General features: G+C 41.6%; 2 protein-coding genes across 2 annotated transcripts in view; both read left to right on the forward strand.

Annotated features, from left to right (window-relative positions):
- TIMM23B (translocase of inner mitochondrial membrane 23 homolog B) overlaps positions 1–1,216 on the forward strand; it is a 45,137-nt gene extending 43,921 nt beyond the window's left edge. Inside the window, exon 8 of the transcript XR_010146882.1 lies at positions 1,042–1,216. The gene's annotated coding sequence lies outside the window, so the exon portion shown is untranslated. The remainder of the gene's footprint in view (positions 1–1,041) is intronic.
- A 1,030-nt stretch (positions 1,217–2,246) lies between these two features.
- AGAP6 (ArfGAP with GTPase domain, ankyrin repeat and PH domain 6) lies at positions 2,247–24,233 on the forward strand. The gene is given in 9 exon segments (XM_063781775.1): positions 2,247–2,829; positions 3,199–3,267; positions 5,557–5,625; positions 8,272–8,306; positions 15,906–16,006; positions 18,595–18,630; positions 21,923–21,974; positions 22,608–23,487; positions 23,490–24,233. Coding segments are annotated over 9 exon segments (2,058 nt in total). The 5' UTR covers positions 2,247–2,606; the 3' UTR covers positions 24,083–24,233.
- The last annotated feature ends 1,580 nt before the right edge of the window (positions 24,234–25,813 follow it).

Here is a 25,813-nt window from a genome sequence, read left to right on the forward strand (position 1 = left end):
AGGTGGAGGTTGCAGTGAGCAACGATTGTGCCACTGCCTGGGCAACAGAGTGAGACTCTGTGTCAAAAAAAATTAAAAAAAAATTCTTTTAAAAATATACGAATCTGGCTGGGCACGGTGGCTCATGCCTGTAGTCCTAGCACTTTGGGAGGCTGAGGCGGGCCTGACCAACGTGCAGAAACCCCGTCTCTACTAAAAATACAGGAGGCAGGAGAATCGCTTGAGCCCGGGAGGCGGAGGTTGCAGTGAGCCAAGATCACGCCATTGCACTCCAGCCTGGGCAACAAGAGAGAAACTCCGTCTCAAAAAAAAAAAAAAATAGTGTTCAGCAAGCTTGAAGCATAAAAGGTTAATAGCCAGAATCATTTATCAATTGTATTTCTATACATCTACAAGACACAATCTGAAAATGAAATTAGAGAAACAATTTCACTGGGCAACAGGAGCAAAACTTCGTCTCAAAATAATAATAATCATCATCTTCATCATCATCATCTACAATGTCATTTCCCATCCAAGCTTGACTTCTACCTTTACTTTCTGATATGGTTTTGCCATGCCCCTACCCAAATCTCATCATGAATTATAATCCCCATAATCCTGATGTGTCGAGGGAGGGGCCTAGGGGGAGGTGATTGGATCACGGGGGCAGTTATCCTCATGCTGTTCTTGTGATATTCAGTAAGTCCTCATGAGATCTTATAGGGTTTTGTTTTGTTTTGTTTTTTGGGATGGAGTCTTGCTCTGTTGTCCGGGCAGGAGTGCCATGGCACGATCTTGGCTCACTGCAGTCTCTGCCTCTTGAGTTCCAGTGATTCTCCTGCCTCAGCCTCCTGAGTAGCTGGGATTACAGGCATGCACCACCACACCCAGCTAATTTTTGTATTTTTAGTAGAGACAGGATTTCACTACATTAGCTAGGCTGGTCTCGAACTCTTGACCTCAGTTGATCCACCTGCCTTGGCCTCCCAAAGTACTAGGGTTACAAGTGTGAGCCACCGTGCCCAGCTGAGATCTGATGGTTTTATACTTGTTTGACAGTTGCTCCTTCACATGTTCCCACTCTCTGTGCGGCCACCATGTAAGTCGGACCTGCCCTTCTACCATGATTGTAAGTTTCCTGAAGGACTTCCCCCTCTGCCATGATTGTAAGTTTCCTGAGGCCTCCCCAGCCATGTGAAACTGAGTCAATTAAACCTCTTTCCTTTAAAAATTACCCAACCTCAGGTATTTCTTTATATCAGTGTGAAAACAGACTGCTATACTTTCTGATAATCATGCTTAAGCAATTGGGGAATTCAGACTACCTGGGATCAAACTATGGCCCTACCCTTAGCAGTCATGTGACCTTGGGGAGGTTACTTACCTTCTCCGTCTCAACAACTTCTGTAAAATCTGTAACATGAGATTGTTTCTGAGGGTTAAATGAGCATAGCACAGTGGGGACACTGTCAGGCACACACTACTTGCCAGATGTCGAGTATTCATCTTTATTGAAATAGGACTGTGGTAAGCCACTTTATGGCTCTCGATTTTGTATGAGAAAATCATGCTTAGTGCCTTGTTAGTAAAAGAAAGAAAATCTGAAAGTCCCTGCCATGGAAGGAAGAAATAGTGGGGAGAAAAGGGAGTTGGTAAGTTTCAGCATTTCAGAGCTTGGAGGGACAAGTTAGGTTTCTATTTTATGGAGAAGGAGGTGGAGGCAGGATGGGTCCTAAGGTGTCATTCAACACACACAGCCATAACTCTTTTTTGAGGGTAGAGCTAGGGCCCCAGGGATTGCTGTGGTCAAGTTGCGGACAAAAATGACCACTCGTTGGAAAACAGGAGAGGAGTGTTTAGTTACAAAAGCAGTCAACAATTCAGGTGTATCTATATTCAGTCAGCAAATAAAAGTTGTTCAACTTGGTTGCTAATGGGACCCACTCTACTGAGGCTTTGTATAGAACTCATAGAGGAAGATGGCTTCAAGTAATGAACTACCCTGTGCTTTTCTTAGGACTAAAATCTCAGGAAGCTGGTGATGAATGAAAACCTTAGTCCCACTGGCACTGCACGAGGGGCCAGGAGAGCAGCAGCATCATAAGCCACAGGGTGGGGCAGCCAAGGCAGGGGCATTCTGAGCTGTTGGGGAGGGGTGGCAGGCAGGGTGGGGCACTGTGAGCTGTGGGGCAGGGCATTGTGAAGTGTGGGGTGGGGCATTGTGTGCCACATGCCTGGGCTCCCACCTGGGACCAGTGGGCTTCAGTCTGTAGGTGACTACAGAAGGAGGAGGAGCTCCATCTGTTCTCTCTTCAGGCAGTTGTTGTGTCTCTCAGCGCTTGTTGGGTTCACAACCTATTAAATAAGCCGGCTGGTCTTCACCCTCCCAGACAAGTCAACTCAGGGGAGGCGGCAGGGTGCGGGCCTTGGCCCGCAGCCCTAGCCAGGGCCGGGGCTGGGGCCGGGGCCAGGGCTGGTGCCCGGGGCCGCGCTGTGAGGTGGGCAGGCGAGGAGCGGGAAGACCATCTCTGCAAGTGCAGCATAGCCTTGGCCTAGGACAGCGGGAGTGCGTGGCCAAAGCTGTGAGCAGAGGCACAGGTGGTGGCAGACAGTAGAGGCGCCCCATGGGGAACATACTGACCTGTCGTGTGCACCCTAGCATCAGCCTCGAGTTTGACCAGCAGCAGGTGTCGGTGTGTCCCTCTGAATCTGAGATCTATGAGGCAGGAACTGGGCACGGGATGGCAGGAGCACCCATGGCTGCTGCTGTACAGCCTGCTGAGGTGACTGTTGAAGTTGGTGAGGACCTCCACATGCACCACGTTCGTGACCGGGAGATGCCTGAAGGTAAGGAGGTGATAGGTGCCATCTACCCTCGGTTTGCCTCTGGCTGCTGCTGTCCCCAAGGTTCCCTTTGAGGCATCCCCCACTTCGAGCTCCTTTCTGCTTGTAGCCAGCTTTCCCGGGGGCTGGCCAGGAACAAAAGCTGGCTCTGCCTTGAATTCCCACCCCTTAGTCTTTCCCCACCGAGTCCAGTCAGTTTCTTTTCGCCTCCCCTCCCAATCGCCCAGTTCTTGCTCTCTCATCTCATTCTCCGAGGCTGGCATGGGACCATTTATTTATGGCTCTTGTCGAATAAGCAGCAGTTGAATAAATGAGTTGATAAATTTTTATAAATGATTACATCTTTTTTCTTTTCTCCCTCTATACATATAGCTTTGGAGTTTAACCTTTCTGCCAATCCAGAGTCAAGCACAATATTCCAGAGGAACTCTCAGACAGATGGTGAGACAACAGTGTCTGTAGCTCTGTTTATTATCCTGTGGGACTTTGTTTAGGCTTCTTTGAGCTATTCTCTTCCTTTTCTCAATAAAAACTCAAATATCCCAACTTTTCAGTACCCATCTTATTTTTTCTTTGTACCTATCCAGATGGTACCTAAGTGAAGGAGCCAGGTAAGTGCCTAATTGTTTCCTTTGTTAAAGTAGCCAAATCTCAGGACAGTTCCTATTCAAATATTTGGGGATTTCTTATTTAAAATCAGAATGGAGGTTGCCACGGGAGAGGCTATATGGTATTCTTAATGGGCTGCTTTAAGTCACCTTGATAGAAGCTGCTTAGTTTCTTCTAACTGTAATTTGAACACAGAAGGAAAAAGAAAAAAGGAGAGTGCTTAAAATAATTGTGAAAGGTGTAAAATGTCACAGCCGGGGCTGCAGAAAAATGGTTGTGTGTGTGTGTTTGGGGTTTCTCAAAGGAGTTTACCTATGAGGCTCTGATTACTTCAAAATTCTTACTTTAACAGAAAATGTGTCTCCAGATTTATTCTGGTGACTTAACAGACTTTATTTACCTCCTTGTTCTAAAAGAGAGGTGGGGATTGGTTCATGGTCAAAACTTTCAAAGGACATGAAACGTCAATGTAGACTTTTAATGTGTAATATAAAGATTGCAGGTTAAAATGTCAGACCTTCCCTGTAAGAGTGTTTGTTGCCGTGGCTCCCCCTTTGTCCCTTCCCCTCCTGACAATAGCATCTTGTTCAAAGATAAGAAAGTTACAGTTTTGGCTGGGCTTGGTGGCTCACGCCTGTAATCCCAGCACTTTGGGAGGCCGTGGCAGGCGGATCACCTGAGGTCAGGAGTTCGAGACCAGCCTGGCCAACATGGTGAAACGCTGTCTCTACTAAAAAAAAAATACAAAAATTCGCTGGGCTTAGTGGCGCATGACTGTAGTTCCAGCTACTCACAAGGCTGAGGCAGGAGAATTGCTTGGACCTGGGAGGTGGAGGTTGCAGTGAGCAGAGATCACGCCAATGCACTCCAGCCTGGGTGACACAGCGAGACTCCGTCTCACAAAAAAAAAAGGAAAGAAAGTTGGAGTTTTTTAGTCTCTACACTGTTGGCAGAGGCAGGGGATGGGAGCCGGTAGAAAAGAGAAAACAATTAGTTGGTTTGCCTCTAAAATTTTGCAGAGATGAATCTAAGTAAAAGTAATTCTGGGTAATAATATGGTTCTTGAATAAAAACTGAAATTTTCAAAATAGAAAACATTGCATCATAAACATATTAAATCCAGTTGGCTTATTGGTTTCATTTAAATGCCAGAGATTTCATTACTGTAGAGGAAATGTCTTATAGCTCTTCTATTTAAACTTTGGTTGGGCTCTTAATTTTTAAAGAGGTAGGATAATTAAGACTCATTATGAGTGTGACTTTGTAACTTGGAAGTACTATCTTCACATTTCAAGATATTTAAGGATTGCTTTAGAATAAACAAATGCATTATGTGAATTAATTGATTGTACCTTTATACACAAAGCATGTAAGTACTTGTGTAAACTTATACTCTTCTTGGTGATGTTAGGAAAGCCTGATGGATGTTACACACCAGTTAGTAGATGGGTAGTGTTGGATGAGAGCCCAAAAATGGCTCTTTATTGTCATTCTTTAGGATTACAACACAGTTTATGTATGTCTCACTTGGCCCTTTCCAATACAAATAAGGCCTGTGTATGTTCTCCCTATGTATTGCTAATGAAGAAATGAAAACTTAGAGATATCACATGACTATGGAAGACAGCTACTCAAGAGAACTAAGGTTCTGTGTCCTCAGAATGAAATGGAAGTGACAGATATGATGAATTTACTTTTAAAAAATTTTAAAAACTCTAGAATACATCTTATATTTTGCCTATAAAATAGACCTGTCTTTTAAAACTTACTGCCATCTTGATTTATTTTATGCATAGTTGATTTTACACAACTCAAAGCCAAAATTTACCTCTTCTTTTTTTTTTTTTTTTTAATAAAGGAGGGTGTCATTGTGTTACTCATGCTGGCCTCAACTTCCTGACCTGGGTTCAAGTGATTTTCCCATCTCAGCCTCCTGAGTAGCTGGGACTACAAGCATGTGCCATCTTGCCTGGCTCTATCTTATGTCTATACATTCATTTCAATGGATAAGAATCAAAGTAGAGATAGTGAAATAGCCTAAATGCAGCAGTCGAATAAACGAGTTGATAAATTTTTATCAATGATTACATCTCTTTTTCTTTTCTTCCTCTATGCATATAGCTTTGGAGTTTAACCCTTCTGCCAATCCAGAGGCAAGCACAATATTCCAGAGGAACTCTCAAACAGATGGTGAGACGACATTGTTTTTTCCGCCAAGAGAAAGAATAAAAGCTCTTGTTTGATCAGGTTATAGAAAGTGTTTAGAAAAACTCATATTGGTTTAAATTTTTCACCTTTTCACATGTTCATTGTCTTATTTTAATATGTGATATACTTTCCTTTAGTTGTTATGATGTTAGTGAAAACGTGTAACCTTTTTGTTTATACATTTTGCCATCTTTTTATCAACACAATTAATTTGTCATGTGATGGAGGAGTCATGGATTTCTCTTTATAATTCTTGGATTTATCTTTATTTATAATTAATGGATTTATCTTTATTTATAATCCCTTTTCCCTTGCTCCAAAAAGTACATTTTAAAGATGAATGATAGAACTTAGGCTTCAGCTTGGTTGTCATTTAAAGAAATTAAAAAACATAGTTGTTTATCATCAGGGATTGAATCTGTGATTTGGGCCTCCTCTTACACAGTCCTCTGACCACATTCATTTACCACATCCAAGTTCATGCTACTCAAAAGTTTTAGGTTATTAACTTTTTCATTTGATGTAATGTAAATTTAAACATGCCCTACTCCTGCTTATTTCCCTTAATGTTATGTTAAATCCTCATTTATTTGCCAACAAGCCATACACAGCCAAGTTTTCCAGTTGACTTAAACAGCAAGAATACAAGTGAGGGTTCTATAATAATGTGCGAAGTAATGCAGCACAGTAAAACACGGGAGTTTGTAACCTTTGTTTTTATAGTTTGAGTAGACTTTGCCCATCTTGAGTCAGTTATTTCTGGTTAGAATTTGTCTTCATTTTTTACATTACTATAAAGAGATACCTAAGGCTGGGTAATTTATAACAAAAAGAGATTTAATTGGCTCAAAGATTTTCAGGCTGTACAAACATGGCTTTAACATCTGCTTCTGGTGAGGGCCTCAGCAAACTTACAATCATGATAAAAGGCAAAGGGGAAGCAGGTGGTTCCACACGGTGAAAGAGGGAGGAGAGAGGGGAATGGGGAAGGTACCACACTCTTTTTTTTTTTTTTTTTTGAAATGGAGTCTCACTCTGTTGCCCAGGGTGGAGTGCAATGGCACGATCTTGGCTCACTACAACCTCCATCTCCCAGGTTCAAGCAATTCTCCTGCCTCAGCCTCCTGAGTAGTTGGGACTATAGGTGGGCACCAGAACACCTGGCTAATTTCTGTATTTTTGGTAGAGACAGGGTTTCACCATGTTGGCCAGGCTGGTCTGAAACTCCTGATCTCAAGTGATCTACCCGCTTCAGCCTCCCAAAGTGCTGGGATTACAGGCTTCAGCCACCGCACCTGGCCAGTACCACAGTCTTTTAAATTACCATAATGAGAATTTGCTTATTACCATGGGGATGGGACCAAGCCATTCATAAGGAATCCACTACCATTACCCAAACACCTCCCACTAGGCCCTATCTCCAACATTAAGGGTCACATGTTAACATGAGACTTGGAGGGGCAACATATCCAAAACATATCAGAATTGTATTTCCCAGTTCCTTCCAGAGCCATGGGCTTCTCACACCTAGAGAGCATGGAAGCAGTAAAAGAAAAGCTATTCCATGTCCCTCACTCTTCAGTGGTAGTAACTTTTGCCTACAAGGCCCTTCCAGCATCAAAGGCAGAGGCAGTGTAGGAAACAAAGCATGGCCGAAGTCCCTCTTGGGGCTTTTATTATTCTGGCCTCTTTTTAGGGAAAAAAAAATGATTTTTTGTGCTGCAGACACCATGTCCAATTAGGTTTGTATACTTATTTTAACATCAAAATTTAGGCCAGGCTCTGTGGCTTACACCTGTAATCCCAGCTCTTTGGGAGGTTGAGGTGGGTGGATCACGAGGTTAGGAGATCAAGACCATCCTGGCTAACACAGTGTAACCCTGTCTCTACTAAAAATACAAAAAACAATTAGCTAGGCATGGTGGCACGTGCCTGTGGTCCCAGCTAGTCAGGAGGGTAAGGCTGAAGAATTGCTTGAACCTGGGAGGCAGAGGTTGCAGTGCACTGAGATCCCGCCACTGCACTCGAGCCTAGGTGACAGAGTGAGACTCCATCTCAAAAAAGAAAAAAAATTTAAGATAGGTTACTTTCCAGTTGTGTAAAGACCGTTTTTTAATTTTGTTTTGTTTTTAGTGACATATTAGTAGATAACCACTAAGTGTGGTTCAAGATGCTTACAGGGATTCTGTTGCATCTAGAGATAGGTGTCTGGTCAGGAAGTAGTTCTTAGAACTGTTAGCTCTTAGAGTCTGATAATTAAAGTAAGCTATGTGTAAATGCAGAATGAGAGAATACTAATGGATCATGGCTCATATATGCAACAGTTAAACTTTTTATTAGCTAAATTTTTCATCTGGCCTAATTTTTTTACCCTTTTCTTTTGTACATGAGGATTCTTTCATTTGTATGTAATAGAAACAAAAAGTAAACTAAATGAAAACCTAAGTTTTTAGATTTGACTTATGAAATTAATCATGCCAGATAATTTACATTATATATTATTGAAAATTTTTTTTTAAATGGAATTTTGTCTCATTTTACATAGGAGTAATCAGTAAGATGTTAACAACTACTTTTATTTTATGGTATTTGTATCAGAAGTGATCAATTTTTTTTTTTTATTCTTAGTTGTAGAAATAAGAAGAAGCAACTGTACAAACCATGTAAGTAAACACTCAAATAGTTAAGAAATTGATAGTTTGACATAAAAGGATGTCTCTCTTGATTTCTTTAAATTACAATGTGGACCTGGTGGTGGTAGCATGGACCTCTTTTTGTGGATTTTCTAAATCTCTTCTATTTTCCTGAGTATTAAATTTATCCAGAAAAGTGTTTAGTTTAGCGTGTCCACCTTTTAAAGATTTCTGACATTTAAGTTAAATTTCAATAGTCTGGTTCAAAAGATCTGCCTTAAAGCTGGGCATGGTGGCTAACGTCTGTAATCACAACACTTTAGGAGGCCGAGGCAGGCTGATCATCTGAGGTCAGGAGTTTGAGACAACCCTGACCAACATGGTGAAATTCTGTATCTACTAAAAATACAAAAGTAGCCGGGCGTGGTGGTGCATGCCTGTAATCTCAGCTACTCAGGAGGCTGAGGCAGGAGAATCACTTGAACCCAGGAGGCGGAGGTTGCAGTGAGCCAAGATCGCGCCATTGCACTCCAGCCTGGGCGACAGAGCGAAACTCTGTCTCAAAAAAAAAAAAAAAAAAAATTGCCTTAAATATTTAACCTTATTTTTAATGAACGAACAAAAATAGAATAGCTACGTTAATTGCCAACACTGTCTGTTGACTTTCTGTCACAGCAGGTAAAAGCATACCTTCCCCGCTACACCATGATCTTATGTTTCTCCCTGTGTTTCTTCCAATTGTAGCACACTTTTTAATTAAATCAGTAATATTTACATGATTATGACTCTGCAAATATTATTCACTGCTAAGTCATATGGTGTTTTCACTGTGCCTCTGCATTCCATGTCCTTCATCCTGTCTCTGAAACAGTTCTGAAATCTGAGCACTTCTGCAATTCTTCTGGATCTTCTTTTTTCCTAGCCTACGTTAGTTTATCTATCCAAATATCGTTAAGTAGCCTCTGGGTGCTCTGTTTGCTTTCACATCCATTATTTTTTAGCATGAAGCTAATTTTCTGACTATATTCATTTGCCTGTTTTCTAACAGCTGTTTTTCCCCCAAGTATTGTAGCATTTATCACATGCCTTTCAAAGATATTTTCCATCTGTGAAAACACATCTATTCCTTTTTATGTTTGTGTGGGGGGCAACTTTCTTTGGCCTTTTGTCATCCTAGTTCAATATAGCGTGGGTTTCCCTAGATATGCTCGATGTCTGCTTTTCTGGGCTAACTCCTTAAAGTCTTTTGGGATCTCACGTAACTGCTGTCTTGTGTGGGATCGCCTGAGTCCTAGATTCTGTGTTTCCTTCTGTCCTGTTATCGTCTCTAGTTGTACTTGAACACATTTTCCTGGGTGGAGATGTTAAAATCCCTCCTCTTTGATAGAGAGTACACCTCTAGGTTGAATCTAAATTTTATGGTTCTGAAGACATTTTGCAGTTGTGCTCTTATTACAGTGTTGTTCTTGAATCTATTGCCAGTGTGTGATACGTTATTTACAACCAGGTTTGCAGTTGTGCTCTTATTACAGTGTTGTTCTTGAATCTATTGCCAGTGTGTGATACGTTATTTACAACCAGGTTTTAGTTATCTGCAGAAGCTTTTTAGAATCTCTCTCTCTAAGGTTCTGAAATTTTATAACAGCTTGTTGGGGATCTTTTCATTTTATTGAGGCTACTAAACCTGCAGACTATCTCTTCTTGAGAATTTTTTTTTATTTTCTCTGTTACTTTTTTACTGATAGTCTTGTTATTCAGATGCTAGGCTGCTTAGACCAGTACACCTGCATTGATTTTTAATTTTTCCCCTTCTATTTTTTTCAGTTTGTCTTTTTATTCTAGTTCTGGGATATTCTGTGACTTTATCCTCTACTATTTCTATTGAATTTTATATTTTTTGAGAGTGTTTTAAGATTTTTTTTTTAAAGTTTTGCTCCTGATTTTGACTGGTCCTATCAATTCCTTTTTTCTATTGTTTTGATCTCTTTTCTTGGAGGCTTCCCTCCAATGTGTGGTGGTCCCTGGCCTGCTTTATTTGGAAGCAGGATTTCTGTTAACTGATAGCACTCAGTGTGAGGCCTTAGAAGCCTGACTAGCTTTTCATTTGGGAGACCTCAGTGTATTATCTGGGGATCTTTATTGAAGACATTTCAGTTTCTTCTGAGAAGGATCTCCCAATTTTCTGCCTGGAAAGTAAAAGCAGGCCTGGAAAGGAAAAGCAGAGTTAGCCAAGAAAGTTGGAGTTCCATTTTTGGTGTACAGTTTTCTTTATATCTCAGGTTTAAGCCATGGTATCTCTGAGCCAGAAATTCTCAGGTTTGATATATCCAGAGAACACACATCTAAGTTTCTTGTCAGATGGAAGGACAGGTGGACTTGGGGCTCTAGTTAGAGATTTGCAACTGACCTTGCTGGCTTTTTTTTTTTTTTACATTTTACCCTACTTTCCAAAGTGCCATTTGCCTGTAAGTTCACAACCTGCCTTTAGTTCTGCAAGACAAACTGGCTTGCTTCTGTTCCAGTCACTTTCTGTAGGCACCAAAGTTGTGTTTCTGTGTTATTTACCACTCCTTTATCTACTTTTTATGTCTCAGCATTTATTAAAAATTATCTCTGTCAACCTTCTGTGCTGGTCATGGGTGTAACCTTTATTTTATGACTAATGAGGCTTCCGGAGGGAGACGAAATAAATTTGTGGTCAATCTATTATATTTAATCCAAATTTAGGACCTGTGTTTTAATCAAAGTCTAATTTGAGTATAATTAATGATATTAAGCCAGAGAATTTTTTTAAATTAATGTATCTATAATAAGCATATTACACTTTTCTCCTAAGGCCTTGTTTAATATTTTCATTCCAAGTTTATCCACTGCCATATGCTTCCCATTACTTCACAACATAGATGGAGCTGTTTTCCTGAATGCCCAAAGTGTTAGAAATATTTAAGTTGATTAAGATTTGTTCATTTTTAGCCTGGTCAACATAGCAAGACCTCATGTCTACAGAAAGGTTAAATAACAAATTAGCCAGGCCTGGTGGCACGCGCCTTTCGTATTACCTACTGAGGAGGCTGAGGCAGAGGATCGCTTGAGCTCAGGAGTTTGAGGCTGCAGTTAACTATAATTGCACCACTGCACTCCAGCCTGGGCAACAAAGGGAGACCCTGTCTCGGAAAAAGGAAAAAAGTTACTAATTCTTTAAAAACATATCTAAAATTTGTCCTGCCCAAAAGGAGAGTGAAAAATATGAACTTTAGTCTTTGTTTTATTTTATGTTTGCTGAGAAAAATCCTGTACTTAATTTATTTATTTATTATTTCCATAGGTTTCTGGGGGAACAGGTGGCATTTGGTGACATGACTAAGTTCTTTAGTGATGATTTGTGAGATTTAGGTGCACCCATCACCTGAGCAGTATCCGCTGAACCCAATTTGTAGTCTTTTATCCCTCACCCTCCTCCCAGCCTTTCCCCCAAGTCCCCAAAGTCCATTGTATCATTCTTATGGCTTTGCATCCTCATAGCTTAGCTCCCACGTATGAAAGAGAACATGATATTTGGTTTTCCATGCTGAGTTATTTCACTTAGAATAATAGTCTTACTTCCATCCAGGTTGCTGGGAATGCCATGAATTTATTCCTTATTATGGCTGAGGTGGTATTCCTCATATATATATATATGTATGTATATCACAGTTTCTTTATCCCCTCATTGATTGATGGGCATTTGGGCTGGTTCCATATTTTTGTAATTGTAATTTGTTTGAGTTCCTCATAGATTCTGGATAATAGCCCTTTGTCAGATGTATAGACTGTGAAGATTTCCTCCCACTCTGTGGTTGTCTGTATACTCTGCTGATTGTTCCTTTTCCTGTGCAGAAGCTCTTTAGTTAAGTCTCACCTATTTGTTTCTGTTGCATTTGCTTTTGTGTTCTCGGTCATGAAGTCTTTGCCTAAGCCAGTGTCTAGACGGGTTTTTCCAATGTTATCTTCTAGAACTTTTATGGTTTCAGGTCATAGATTTATGTCCTTGATCCATCTTGAGTTGATTTTTGTGTAAGGTGAGAGTTCAGGATCCAGTTTCATTCTCCCGCATGTGGCTTGCCAATTATCCCAGCACCATTTGTTGAAGAGGGTTTACTTTCTTCACTTTATGTTTTAGGTGGCTTTGTTGAAAATCAGTTGGCTATAGGTATTTGAGTTTATTTCTGGGTTCTCTATTCTGTTCCATTGGTGTATGTGCCTATTTTTATATCAGTACCGTGCAATTTTGGCGACTATGGCCTTATAGTATAGTTTGAAATCAGGTAATGTCATGCCTCCAGATTTGTTGTTTTTGCTTAGTTTTGTTTTGGCTATGCCGGTTCTTGTTTGGTCCATATAAATTTCAGGATTGTTTTTTCTAGTTCTGTGAAGAAGGATGGTGGTATTTTGATGGGAGTTGCATTGAATTTGTAGATTGCTTTTGGCAGTATGGTCATTTTCACAATATTCATTCTACCCATTCATGAGCATGGGGAGTCTTTCCATTTGTTTGTGTCCATGACTTCATTCAGCAACGTTTTATAGTTCCCAACGGCATATCAAAAAATAATCCGTCCAGGCACGGTGGCTCACACCTGTAATCCCAGCACTTTGGGAGGCTGAGGCGGATGGATCATGAGGTCAGGAGTTCGAGACCAGCCTGGCCAACATGGTGAAACCCCATCTCTACTAAAAATACAAAAGTTAGCCGGGTGTGGTGGCGCTCACCTGTAATCCCATCTACTCAGGTGGCTGAGGCAGGAGAATCGCTTGAACCTCAGAGGCAGAGGTTGCAATGAGCCAAGATCACTGCACTGCATACTCCAGCCTGGGCAACAGAGCGAGACTCCATCTCAAAAAAAAAAAAAAAAGATAATCCACCATGATCAAATGGGTTTCATACCAAGGATGCAGGGATGGATTAACATACACAAGTCAATAAATGTCATTCACCACATAAACAGAATTAAAAATAAAAAATCACATGATCATCTAAACAGATGCAGAAAAAGCATTTGACAAAATGCAGCATCCTTTTATGATTAAAACCCTCAGCAAAATCATCATACAAGGGTCACAGCTCAATATAATAAAAGCCATCTATGACAAACCCACAACCAACATAACACTGAAAGGGGGAAAAGTTGAAAGCATTCCCCACGAGAACTGGAACAAGACAAGGATGCGCATTCTCACCACTTGTATTCAACATACTACTGGAAGGCCTAGCTAGAGCAGTCACACGAGAAAACAATAAAAGGCATGCAGATCAGTAAAGAGGAAGTCAAACTGTTGCTGTTTGATGATGATATGATCATATACCTAGGAAACCCTAAAGACTCCTCCAGAAAGCTCCTAGAACTGATAAATGAATTCAGCAAAGTTTCAGGAGACAAAATTAACGTACACAAATCAGTAGCTCTGTTATACCCCAGAAGCGACCAAGCTTAGAATCAAACCAAGAACTCAACCCCTTTTCTGATAGCTGCAAAAATAAACTAAACTAAAATAAAATACTTCGGAATAGACCTAACCAAGGAGGTGAAAGATGTCTACAAGGAAAACAACTTTAGTATTTTTATTGGGTTAAAATGAGAGGCAGCAGGTACAGCAGAAGAAGTCAGTGCGTGGGCATCCACATCAAATGGGTACTGCACCTTTGATGGTAAGGCTTTGGTTTTGACTTACTAAATTACTAGGTACGATTGTTTTCTAGTTTTTGTCATTAAACCTTAAAACTGCTAAGTAACCCCTTCCATTTCTTGTTAAATATTGTAAAATTTCATACTCTCATTTATGCTGACTGACGTTAGAGTATTTGTTTCTATTTTGTGACTACCTTAAATAATACCTATAAACAGTAAACTGTTAGTAGTGTTTTTGCTGTAATTAAATGTAGTAAGACTTACCTTCCAAATGATAAGTGAATTGTCAAACACTTGTCGAAGTTTTGGATTTAGTCAAAATTCTATGCTCAGCAGCTGGAGGTAGGAAGAGTAGGGACCCTCCTTTACTCTTATGGAGAGGCATACTTTCTCACGAGGGGAATACTCTGCAGGAATTAGCATCTTGTAAGCAGTGGTGAATTCAACTAATTAATGTATAAAAATACATTTTTTGGTGTGGCTGCCGACAAAGAGATCCAAGAGGGTAGATGGAGTCGAGCTTGCTGAAGCAAGGAAAGAGAAAAGCAGTATTCTAGGCAGAGAGCAGGGGTAGAGCAGGAAAATGGCTAGGTGCAGGTCAGATGATTTATAGAATGAAATTGATCAAGTTTTGAAGTGAATGCAAAGTATTCTCCGAGAGTCTCATTTGAGTCATGTCTTGGCAGTCGTATTTAAACATGAAGTGAAAGTTAGATTTTTTAAGTTGTCATTTGTTTTCAGGGTGTGAGAGAATATTTAAGTGATACTCTTTTTATCCTCCACATAAGAAAATAGGACTAGAGAAACCTATGGCTTCCTCAGTTGTTGGTGGCCTAGCAACCCTGGCACACAGAGCCTCTGAATCTGAAACACTTCTTTTGTAACAATATCACCTGAAACAATACATTTAGGATTAGTAATTTAGTAAATGCATTAGTCTTGCATTCACTGCAATAAAATGCTCTTGTAGCATGATTATTTAATACATTACATTTTATCGTAGTAAATAAATAATAGAAGGGCTGGGCGCCGTGGCTCACGCCTGTAATTCCAGTACTTTGAGAGGCTGAGGCAGGCAGATCGCGAGGTGAGGAGATCGAGACCATCCTGGCTAACACGGTGAAACCCCGTCTCTACTAAAAATACAAAAAGTTAGCCAGGCATGGTGGCGGGCACCTGTAGTCCCAGCTACTCAGGAGGCTGAGTCAGGAGAATGGCGTGAACCCGGGAGGCGGAGCTTGCAGTGAGCCGAGACCGCGCCACTGCACTCCAGCCTGGGCGACAGAGCCAGTCTCCGTCTCAAAAATAAAAAAATAAATAAATAATTAATTAACAGAAATTCTCAGCTGCTTTTTATTGCTGCAGAAAGAAAATGAAATCTTATTTTAAACTTTTCTTTTTTTTTTTGAGATGGAGTCTCACTTTGTCTCCCGGCCTGGAGTGCAGTGGCGCGAACTCGGCTCACTGCAAGCTCCGCCTCCTGGGTTCACCCCATTCTCCTGTTTCAGCCTCTCGAGTAGCTGGGACTACAGGGGCCTGCTACCACGCCCGGCTAATTTTTTGTATTTTTTGTAGAGACGGGGTTTCACCATGTTAGCCAGGATGGTCTCGATCTCGACCTCGTGATCTGCCCGCCTCCACCTCCCAAAGTGCTAGGATTACAGGTGTGAGCCACCGCGCCCCGCGAAGCCGACTTTTCCCATTATTTTTAACGGTAATTCATAAAATCCTTGTTAGGTTTGATGACAGGTACCATATTAAGGGCAGCATTTTATAACCCATATCTTAAACATCATCTCTGGAAGTTGAGAGCCTCCAGTGGGTTTTCTATAGAGTGCACATGATACCACACTCAGGCAGTTCATGGAGTGTAAGACATATCTTAGTACTTTGTCATTTGACATTTTAACTGAGAAAATAATACACTTTGATAAGTTTGACTTGCACTTCCCGTCCCCTTCAGGTATCTACTGAGCATTTCAGTCAACAATACAGCTCATGTTCGACAATATTCCTTGATGACAGCACAGCCAGCCAGCATTATCTTACAATGACAATAATATCGTGAGTACAACTATGCTGCCGTGGGACAGATTCCTTTATTCTAAAATTATTTCAGCCATTTGGTTGTCCTCTTCAGCAATCAGTTTAAGAAATTGGAGTCAACCATATATTGATATCCAGATTCTCAATATTAAGTATCAGTTTCTCTTTTAATCTTAGACGTCGTGGTGGAAGGAAAAATCAGTTAGCAAAGAAGCAATCCCAGAAACAGTGTATCTTTTTGATGCCTTTATGCCTTTAGACAATGTTGAACACAGTGAGAAGGATAGGTTTCCTTTATTGAATGTTTTTTGTGGAAACTTAGTTTTTCAATGCATCATAGGCCTAAATCAGTGTGCACTACTTTGGACATTATCCTTGGAAGAAGGAACAGCTTTTCTTCTTCTGGCACCACAGTGTATCTGCATTTGAATTTCTCCCATCGTGCATGAGCACCTCGTGGGCCACAAAGATGCGCTTTGAGAGCACCCTGAGATGAAGTTTATTTTAAAAGGAATAACAACCAACACCACCACCAGCTCCACAGGGGCTGTCCAGTGTACATTATTCTCATCTCCTTGGGTTATTAGTCTTGATTTTTAGAACACAGTTTGGAAAGTGCTAATTTAGAATATTAATGTCTTTATCTTTAATTTAACTTTTCATTCTGTACACATAACTAACTTATAAACAATTTTGTTTCAAATGCACTAGCCTTTTTAACTAATTCAATTGTCAATAACTTTTACTTCAATTAAAAGTGGCAAGTTTACACTCATAATAATGTCACTTTCCTCCCTCCCTTTTAACAATAGTTGAGAGGAAATTGTGTTTCGAACAAAAACTGGACTCAAACTCTGTCTCAAGTCCTGAGCTTTGGGACCTATTGAGTAATCACTAAATGTCTGTAGTCAGCCAAGTCTCTTAAATCTTTGAGCACACATACACAAAAATTACTTTGACTAGAGTCCCTGGCTTCTTCTGAGTTCCAAAGATTTTGATATGTTAGCATATAATTCAAAAGCAGCTTTGAAGATTAATTTTGCAGAAACAAATTTCGTGCTTTTTCCCTCATTATTCTACTTTTTAGAAGTCTACTTTTGAGAGTATAGTAAGTTTTAATTTGCCACCAGCAAGTTTGAGAAATGATCATTTGGTGTATTCACTATTGGTGAAATAAAGTTATTGAACAAATTAATAGGGCAAATTGGCTTCAAGAAGATATTTTGAAAAATGTTTTATCATGAATCAGTAGTGCACTGTTGTCAGTGGGATAGGTGGAACTCGCTGAGATCACTTATGCAAGGTTTTTTTCAAAATACAAGTCTGCAAACACATGTATCTTCCCATCTCCACTTTCCCTCTATCTCTAGGCACTGAGAAGCCTTTTAGGAAAATCGGGATGGATGTGAGGCATCTTTCTGTGAAGAAAAGCATCCCAGAAGATTCTGATTTTCACCCCAACTCAATCATTCCAAACTTTGCTGCTGATTGAAATCACCTGGGAAACGTTTACCAAGAACCTTGATGCCCAAAGCCATACCCAATACTAATTAAATTAAAATGTCTCATGTGGAAGATGAGGCAGATATTAAAGCTTCTCAGGCGATTTTAATATGCAGCAAAGTTTGAGAGCCACTGCTTAATTTGAGTTTAGGACGAGAAACTGCTCCTATTTGGTGGGACCTTGGGCAAGTCAGTTTTAAGCTCTGTTTCCCTGATCTGTAAAACGAGTATTGAATTAAATGTCACATAAGGTCATTGGTCCTTTCCAGCATGTAACTTTAAATTCTGTGATTTTAAAATTATTTCAGAGATGAAAACTACTTGAAGCACTATAGACATATCCATCTTACCTGCTAATGTTACAGGCTTTTTAAAAAGTGCTAATATTGTGTAGACCTATTAGTAGAATTGAGATTTGCCTTCCCTCAGTTGTTTTGAGCCTCACTCTACAAAATTAGCTGGGCGTGGTGGCACATGCCTGTAATCCCAGCCACTTGGGAGGCTGAGGCAGGAGAATCTCTTGAACCCGGGAGGCAGAGGTTGTGGTGAGCCGAGATCACACCATTGCACTCCAGCCTGGGCAACAAGAGCGAAACTCCATCCACCGCCCCCCCAAAAAAAAAAATTATCTGGGCATAGTGGCACAAACTTGTAGTCCCAGCTTCTTGGGAGGCTGAGGCATGAGAATCGCTTGAACCTGGGTGGTGGAGGTTGTGAGGAGTCAAGATGGCACCACTGCAGTCCAGTCTGAGCAAGAGAGACAGACTCTGGGTCAAAAAATAAATAAATACATAAAATAAATCGCATGGGACGAAAGGTTTCATGGGTAGAAAAGCATATAACAGGGAAATCTGTTATTATTTATATATTGTAATCACCAACAGAAACGCGTCTTCTAACAGCATACTTCCTTGCATTTTGGTTCTCATATTTTTGTAAAAAACAAAGAAATGAAAACAAAGTGCCCTTATGGTACTGTTCTGAACTAGAAGATTTGAATTTCAGGACCGCTAGGAGAGTTTTCTCTGCCCCCCTTTTTAAAAATGTCTTCAGGCCTAACAAATGATAACATCTATTGTTATGAATTTTTTTTCCTTCCACAGTGTGACCTTGGAGATACCTCATCATATCACACAAAGGTGAACTTTTTAGAAACCTGTCTTGTTATTCTAGCTAATTACTTTGCAAGATATCAAGCTCAGTGTTAGGTCACAGCTTTAGACATCATAAGCTGTATTGTGCCTACTAAAATATCGAAGCAAATTATTTGTATTTTCTTTGTTCCTTAAGACTCTCATAATTCTTTTAAATGATTGAGAATCTCAAAGAGTATGTGTTTATATTGATTATATTGATATTTAGTGTGGTAGAATTATACAATTGAAATTTTTTCAAAATCTATTTTTAGTTTAGATTTCACAGCCTTACCACCGTTGATATTATGGGCTAGATAATGCTTTGTTGTGAGGACTGTCTTGTGCATTGCAGAGAGTTTAGAAGTATTCATGGCCTCTACCAACTAGATATCAGTAGTAACCCATGACCCAGGTTATAACAACAGAAAATATTCCTTGAGAACAGTATTGTTAACAGAAATTTTTCATTGAAAAATAACTTTTCTACAACAAAAAGTTGAGTAAAAAGTGTGTCATGTATTTATATTATTTAAAGTCTCTCATGTTGAGCTTAATAGGAGACAAATGGATTCTCTAGAGCTTTCTTTGCAATTTGCTTTAAAGAAGCAATAAGAGGCTGGGCACGGTGGCTCACACCTGTAATCCCAGCACTTTGGGAGGCTGAGGCGGGCGGATCACAAGGTCAGGAGATCGAGACCATCCTTGCTAACACGGCGAAACCCCGTCTCTACTAAAAATACAAAAACTTGGCTGGGCATGATGGCACGCACCTGTAGTCCCACCTGTTCTGGAGGCTGAGGCAGGAGAACCGCTTGAAATTGGGAGTCGGAGGTTGCAGAGAGCTGAGATTGTGCCATTGCACTGCAGCCTGGGTGACAGAGCAAGACTCTGTCTAGACAAACAAACAAAAAAAGCAATAAGCTGGTGTGGCGCAGTGGTTCACACATGTAATCCCAGCATTTTGGGAGGCCAAGGTGGGTGGATCACTTGAGGTCAGGAGTTTGAGACCAGCCCGACCAACATGGTAAAACCTGCCTCTGCTGAAAGTACAAAAAATGGCTGGGCGTGGTGGTGCATGCCTGTAGTCCCAGTTACTTGGGAGGCTGAGGCAGGAGAAACGCTTGAGCCTGGGAGGTGGAGGTTGCAGTGAGCCGAGATCTCGCCATTGCACCCCAGCCTGGGTGACAGAGAGAGACTCTGTCTCAAAAAAAGAAAAAAAGAAGCAATAAGATGACCTAACCTCATGCAAATATGTAGTTGGTAGAAGGTGTATTTTTAAAGTTTTCAGACAGTTGTGGGTATTTGTTAACACTAAATCAAAACTTCACAAGTGGTGGTTTCTTAAATTAGTTATGGTGGCATTTTACATATTAATAAATTTATTCCATCAGTACTCATTGATCTTTCTTGCACAGTAAATGGATCTTTTGCTCCATACTTGCATTTATAATATCATGCATTAGTTACTTGGAATATATTGGTTTATGTTTTATTGTGTCAAAAATCACTTTTAGTTTAACCACCAATCTTACTTTAACACGCCTTTAAGTATTGAAAAGCTGCCAAGCCTACAGTAGAAGGAACAAGTTTTTCAAAGTCCAGAGGAAAGCTTAAATTTTATCATTGGGAACAAATACGTATTTCCCTTGAAGTGACAACCTCTCACTTCATTTATTTTTGAGAATGATAGTTGAACTGGTTTTTTAGACCGAGTTTCACTCTGTCACTTGGCTGGAGTGCATTGGCATGATCTCAGCTCAAGCAATCCTCTCACCTCAGGCTCCTGTGTAGCTGGGACCACAGATGTGTGGCACCACACCAGGCTAATTTTCTTATATGTTTGACAGTGACAGGGTTTCGTTATGTTGCCTAGGCTGGTCTCGAACTCCTGAAGGAGCTCAAGCCATCTGCCTGCTTTGGCCTCTCAAAGTGCTGGGATTTTACAGGCGTGAGCCACTGCGCTGGCCCAGTTGTACTTTTAAATAAAAATGATGTTCTGTGAAAAAAGTGATTTTTCAGTTCACAGTTAAATCACGGATTCTTTAATAACAAAAAAAAAGCGCTTCTGGTTAACTTTCCACTTATTCAGAATATTAGAGACATGTCAAGATTTAACAACATTAATTTTTACTGCTTCATCAAAGACATTCTTAAGAAATTCAGGCTGTGTTTTTTACCTGTAGGGGACAGTGAAGAATAGAATGACTACTAATGTAATTGGTACCACTGCCTTGATTTATGCTGAGAAACCAGCCATTGTACCCACTTTTGCTTTTATACAATCATGGCAAGTGTCAACGAAAAAGCAGGCAATGACTTTGTATTACTTTCACAAATTTTTAAAATTTTTCATCAGCTTTCTCAGGTTTAATTAGTATGATTCAGAACAGTGTTGGCCAGGCACAGTGGCTCAGGCCTGTAATCCGAGCACTTTGGGAGGCCGAGGCAAGCGGATCACCTGAGGTTAGGAGTTCAAGACCAGCCTGGCCAGCATGGTGAAACCACATCTCTACTAAAAATACAAAACTTAGCCAGGAGTGGTGGCAGGTGCCTGTAATCCCTGCTACTTGGGAGGCTGGGGTAGGAGAATCACTTGAACTTGGGAGGCGAAGGTTGCCATGAGCCGAGATCACACCATTGCACTCCAGCCTGGGCAACAAGAGTAAAACTTGGTCTCAAAAAAAAAAAAGAACAGTTATGACCTCTTAGGCCTTCTGGAAGGGGTCTTCGGGATCCCGAGAGGTCCACAGAGCACATTTGGAGAACCACTGGTTTATACACAGGCACAATGCGTTAGTTTTACAAAGTTTAAAGTTCCTCAAAGACTGGCCTCTTAAAAAGGCAGATGAGTTTGTCATTCAGACAACAGAAAATACATAAATACATCATGAGAGTATACTACAGAGAAGTAAAGAGAAAGGAAGCTAGGAAATCTGAATCACATTTACATTTATTAAAGGTTACTACTACTGCTTTGTAGAACATTCTTGTGTTTCAATATGTGGTTAGAAGAGTGAAAATATGTTTGGTTTATTGCCATGGCCTGTTAGGGAGAGCCAACACTCATGGGCATTTCTGACTGGTTATCATATAAAAGGCTTCACGGTACAGGCCATGATGTGCTGAGAAAGAAGAAGTCAGGAAAGCCTCTGCAAGTCAGGATCCAGGAGAAGAATTCGTAAAAACTGCTTTGGTAAAGTAAACACCAAAGCACACAGGAGGCAGTATTTTACTAAACAAATATTATACCAAGATATTAACAGTTTTTGAAGTAATGTGCTTTCTTATTTTATAGAGATGCAGATAGATCTTTGAGGACACTTGATGAACAGTTACACTCATTTGCGGTAAGTGGCACTTTTATTGAGGTTGTATTGTCATCGTACAGTTGTATCTGTTTCATGCTGAAGTCAAAGCCATCTTTTTTTAAATCTTCCCCATTTCATGTTGCATTTAGTCATCTTAAGTGTTGTAAAAAGAATGTGCTGGAGTAAGAACTGATCTGCAGCTCTGTTTAGTTAGTGAGCTAGTATGAGTAAATATACTATCCAAACAACAGAAAATGTATCTTTTTTTTTTTTTTTTTTTTTTTGATGGACTCTCTTTCTGTAGCCCAGGCTGGAGTGCAATCGCACGATCTTGGCTCACTGCAGGCCCTGCCTCCCAGGTCCCTGTTCAAGCAATTCTCCTGCCTCAGCCACCCAAGTAACTGGAATTACAGGCATGTGCCACCATGCCCAGCTAATTTTTTTTCTTTTTTTTTTTTGTAAAGACAGGGTTTCACCATGTTGGCCAGGATGGTCTTGAACTCCTGACCTCGTGATCCACCCACCTTGGCCTCCCAAAGTGCTGGGATTACAGGTGTGAGCCACCATGCCTGGCCCAGAAAATGTATCTTTTTAAAAGGTAGTTGTGAGCTGTCTATAGGACCCTGCAAGCCACTACCCAATTTTTGAAGCCATTCCTCCTGTTCCACACAGGTTTCCACCGTGCACATTACCAAGAAAAGAAATGGAGGTGGGAGTTTAAATAACTATTTCTCCTCCATTCCATCAACTCCCAGCACCAGCCAGGAGGACCTTCAGTTCAGTGTTCCTCCCACTGCCAACACACCCACGCCCGTTTGCAAGCGGTCCATGCGCTGGTCCAACCTGTTTACATCTGAGAAAGGGAGTGACCCAGACAAAGAGAGGAAAGCCCCGGAGAATCACGCTGACACCATCGGGAGCGGCAGAGCCATCCCCATTAAACAGGGCATGCTCTTAAAGCGAAGTGGGAAATGGCTGAAGACATGGAAAAAGAAATATGTCACCCTGTGTTCCAATGGCGTGCTCACCTATTATTCAAGCTTAGGTGATTATATGAAGAATATTCATAAAAAAGAGATTGACCTTCAGACACCTACCATCAAAGTCCCAGGAAAGTGGCCATCCCTAGCCACATCGGCCTGCGCACCCATCTCCAGCTCTAAAAGCAATGGCCTATCCAAGGACATGGACACTGGGCTGGGTGACTCCATATGCTTCAGCCCCAGTATCTCCAGCACCACCAGCCCCAAGCTCAACCCGCCCCCCTCTCCTCATGCCAATAAAAAGAAACACCTAAAGAAGAAAAGCACCAACAACTTTATGATTGTGTCTGCCACTGGCCAAACGTGGCATTTTGGAGCCACGACGTATGAGGAGTGGGATGCATGGGTCCAAGCCATCCAGAGCCAGATCCCGGCCAGCCTGCAGTCATGCGAGAGCAGTAAAAGCAAGTCCCAGCTGACCAGCCAGAGCGAGGCCATGGCCCTGCAGTCGATCCAAAACATGCGTGGGAACTCCCACTGTGTGGACTGTGAGACCCAGAATCCTAAGTGGCCAGTTTGAACTTGGGAGTCCTCATGTGTATTGAATGCTCAGGAATCCACCGCAGTCTTGGCACCTGCCTTTCCCGTGTGCGATCTCTGGAGCTGGATGACTGGCCAGTTGAGCTCAGGAAGGTTATGTCATCTATTGGCAATGACCTAGCCAACAGCATCTGGGAAGGGAGCAGCCAGGGGCAGACAAAACCCTCAGTAAAGTCCACGAGGGAAGAGAAGGAACGGTGGATCCGTTCCAAATATGAGGAGAAGCTCTTTCTGGCCCCACTACCCTGCACTGAGCTGTCCCTGGGCCAGCACCTGCTGCGGGCCACCGCTGATGAGGACCTGCAGACAGCCATCCTGCTGCTGGCACATGGCTCCTGTGAGGAGGTGAACGAGACCTGTGGGGAGGGAGACGGCTGCACGGTGCTCCATCTGGCCTGCCGCAAGGGGAATGTGGTCCTGGCGCAGCTCCTGATCTGGTACGGGGTGGACGTCATGGCCCGAGATGCCCACGGGAACACAGCGCTGACCTACGCCCGGCAGGCCTCCAGCCAGGAGTGCATCAACGTGCTTCTGCAGTACGGCTGCCCTGACGAGTGCGTGTAGTATCTGTTTTATTTGACTGCAGTCTCCTTGGTGCAAAAACAAAATGGGAAAAATAAGGATAACTCAGAATTTCAAAATGAAATCACAAATTCAGCTAATAATAGCATTTTCAGTACTTTTCGTAAACTAAGTAAATACACAAAATGTTGATTTTTCTGACCATAAGACATATTTTATGTCCTTTTGCCGAGGTGGATGTGTTAGTCTCAGGCCCTCCTGGCCACATTGCCCAAGTCACACAGGCTTCTGTATTATGTATTTAGATAAAATGTGTGAAAATATATTTGAAATAAAGTTCATAAATATGCATTGATTTTTGTACACATGGCACCTCTTTTTCATTTTTATTTTTATTTTTTTTTTGGACGATGCTTTGCTCTGTCACCCCAGCTGGAGTGCAGTGGCGTGATATCTGCTCACTGCAAGTTCTGCCTCCCGGATTCACACCATTCTCCTGCCTCAGCCTCTCAGGTAGCTGGGACTACAGGTGCCTGCCACCACAACTGGCTAATTTTTTGTATTTTTAGTAGAGACATGGTTTCACCATGTTAGCCAGGATGGTCTCGAACTCCTGACCTCGTGATCCACCTGCCTCGGCCTCCCAAAGTGTTGGGATTACAAGCGTGAGCCACCATGCCCGGCCCATGGCACCTCTCTTAATTTATAAATTGAACTGGATGTGAAGTAATAATGTCAGCTAGTTGAGATAAGAGGGTTACAGATCGGCTGGGTGCAGTGGCTCACACCTGTAATCCTAGCACTTTGGGAGGCCTAGGTGGACTGATCACCAGGTCAGGAGATCGAGACCATCCTGGCTAACATCATGAAACCCCATCTCTACTAAAAAATACAAAAAATTAGCTCGGCATGGCTGGGCGTGGTGGCTCACACCTGTAATCCCAGCACTTTGGGGGGCCGAGGCAGGTGGATCACAAGGTCAGGAGATCAAGACCATCCTGGCTAACATGGTGAAACCCCGTCTCTGCTAAAAATACAAAAAAAAATTAGCCAGGTGTGGTGGCGGGCACCTGTAGTCCCAGCTACTTGGGAGGCTGAGGCAGGAGAATGGCGTGAACCCAGGAGGCGGAGCTTGCAATGAGCTGAGATTGCACCACTGCACTCCAGCCTGGGCGACCAAGCGAGATTCCATCTCAAAAAAAAAAATTAGCTGGGCATGGTGGCGGGCACCTGTAGTCCCAGCTACTTGGGAGGCTGAGGCAGGAGAATGACATGAACTCAGGAGGCAAAGCTTGCAGTGAGCAGAGATTGTGCCACTGCACTCCAGCCTGGGCAACAGAGCGAGACTCGGTCTCAAAAAAAAGAAAAGAAAAAGAGGGTTACAGATCACTGCACATGGAAAATATTCCCAGCAGTTAACACTTCCATTAATGTGATCCACAGCTTTTAAAAAGGAGCATCTCAGAATAAGATGGTGGTACAATTTGCTTATTGAGAAACGAAAAAAAAAAAAAAAACACGAGTATATTACAAAGGGAAAAGAAGGAATGTGATTTCTCATAATTGAAAGCTTGATTTAGATTGCATACAGCTTTTGCTACCCAAGACCAAGCGGCTCTGGCAAGACAGGGTGGTTTTCCGAATGCCAGACCGAGGTGCCTTATGAAGGCAGCTGCTGATGGTTCCAGATGTAGAGAGATAGGTGATGCAGGAGGGAAAGCTGGATTGGAAAAGGGAGAGTTTTGTAGACGGGCTATGCTCATTGTGCCTTTG

The sequence above is a fragment of the Pan troglodytes genome, chromosome 8, assembly GCF_028858775.2.
Source record: "Pan troglodytes isolate AG18354 chromosome 8, NHGRI_mPanTro3-v2.0_pri, whole genome shotgun sequence".
Classification (NCBI taxonomy): domain Eukaryota; kingdom Metazoa; phylum Chordata; class Mammalia; order Primates; family Hominidae; genus Pan; species Pan troglodytes.